The 1,512-nt window shown below is 38.5% G+C and overlaps 1 protein-coding gene across 2 annotated transcripts in view; it reads left to right on the forward strand.

The window, feature by feature from the left end:
- The window catches only part of LOC108242772 (zinc-binding protein A33-like), a 5,310-nt gene extending 3,804 nt beyond the window's left edge, over positions 1 to 1,506 (forward strand). Inside the window, exon 2 of one of the 2 annotated variants that reach the window (XM_025008485.2) lies at positions 1,080 to 1,506. In XM_025008485.2, the coding sequence (XP_024864253.1) occupies positions 1,080 to 1,262 (183 nt within the window). In that variant the 3' untranslated portion in view covers positions 1,263 to 1,506. The remainder of the gene's footprint in view (positions 1 to 1,079) is intronic. The other variant, XM_025008483.2, reaches the window with a different exon arrangement.
- Positions 1,507 to 1,512: the final 6 nt, after the last annotated feature.

Genomic DNA, 1,512 nt, shown 5'->3' on the forward strand with positions numbered 1-1,512 from the left:
ACTATGTTTCTCGGCTGGCCTGGGAACGCCTTGGGATTCCCCCGGAGGAGCTGGCCCAAGTGGCTGGGGAGAGGGAAGTCTGGGTCTCCCTGCTTAGGCTGCTGCCCCCGCGACCCGACCCCGGATAAGCGGAAGAGAATGGATGGATGGATATATATATATATATATACATTATAGTAATTTCTTGAACAAAGCATAAATAAAGTTAGTAAATAAAGGCCTGACATTAATTAGAGGAATGCATATCACTTTCTGCCTTTTATACCAGAATTTTAATTTAAGATCATCTTGTGTTAAGAAATGACAGAATTGTAGCCATTTTGGTCAGATCTACAAAATAATGTCATGCACAACCTCATGTGATATGAGTTCTTACACTCAGTGTATGTACTTTGGATGACTCTCAGCTACTACCACAGAAATATTAGCTCAATATCTATAAAACTGGCTGAGTTATTGCCATTTCGTGTTGGTTAATGTGGATTAGCTGTGGCTGTCATCTTCAATCAGGTTGACTCTAAAAGTTCATCAGTTGCAGATGAACATCCAATGATTAGCTTTTCTGAGTTTCAGTAAAATTCATCCAGTGGTTCATGAGATTATTTTGGTAACAGACAGACACACAGGCAAAAACATAAATGCCTTTTTGCTTTCGGTGGTGGGTAATAATTACACTGTTGTCCTTTTTTGTTCTCTGGCAGTTTATTGTTTGAGTTGTGAATGTCTGTTTTTTTGTGACTGCACAACTGTCTGTGAAGATTTATTCAGCTCTCGTTGCTTGTTTCATGATGTTTTTGTAAATTCTTCATTGTTGTCAGATAGACAACAAGACTCATTCAGAAAGGACTGTGGTTTAATATTGATTCATTTAAATTGTTATTTTTTTAAACTTTGTTTCCTGTTTGTTTTTGTGAAAAGTTTTACACATTACTTTTCCTGTATTCTGCAAAAACAAATAAAATCACTGTAGAGAAACATGTCCTACACCAGAACATGGAATCTGGTGTTAATGGCATTGTGGTGAAAAATACACCATTAGTGGCGATAAGTCTGTCACAGTAAAGAAGAGTCTCCAGAAGATCAGAGTCCAGCTGGACTTTGACAGGGGGGAGGTGTCCTTCTACGACTCTGAAGACATGAGTCACATCTACACTCACAGAGACACTTTCACTGAGAAACTCTTCCCTTATTTTGGTCTTGGAAAGGCTGGAGACGCCAAAACCTCTGAGATCAAAATCTGTGATGTTAGTGTTGTCTTGTGAGCTGATTTTGTTTGTTTACTTAGCCTTTATTTCATTTATAGTTTGGTGGCAAAAGATAATTTTAATTTTTCATGTCATGTCCGATTGTCAGTAAGGTAAAGGTGAAAGAATTATGATCAAAAAACATATTGTCATGCTTGTAGATATATATATATATAATCCAAATTCGAGGCCATGGTCTTGAGCCGGAAAAGGGTAGAGTGCCTTCTCCGGGTCGGGGAAGATGTCCTGCCCCAAGTGGAGGAGTTTA

Source organism: Kryptolebias marmoratus, linkage group LG1, assembly GCF_001649575.2.
Source record: "Kryptolebias marmoratus isolate JLee-2015 linkage group LG1, ASM164957v2, whole genome shotgun sequence".
NCBI classification, from domain to species: Eukaryota; Metazoa; Chordata; class Actinopteri; order Cyprinodontiformes; family Rivulidae; genus Kryptolebias; species Kryptolebias marmoratus.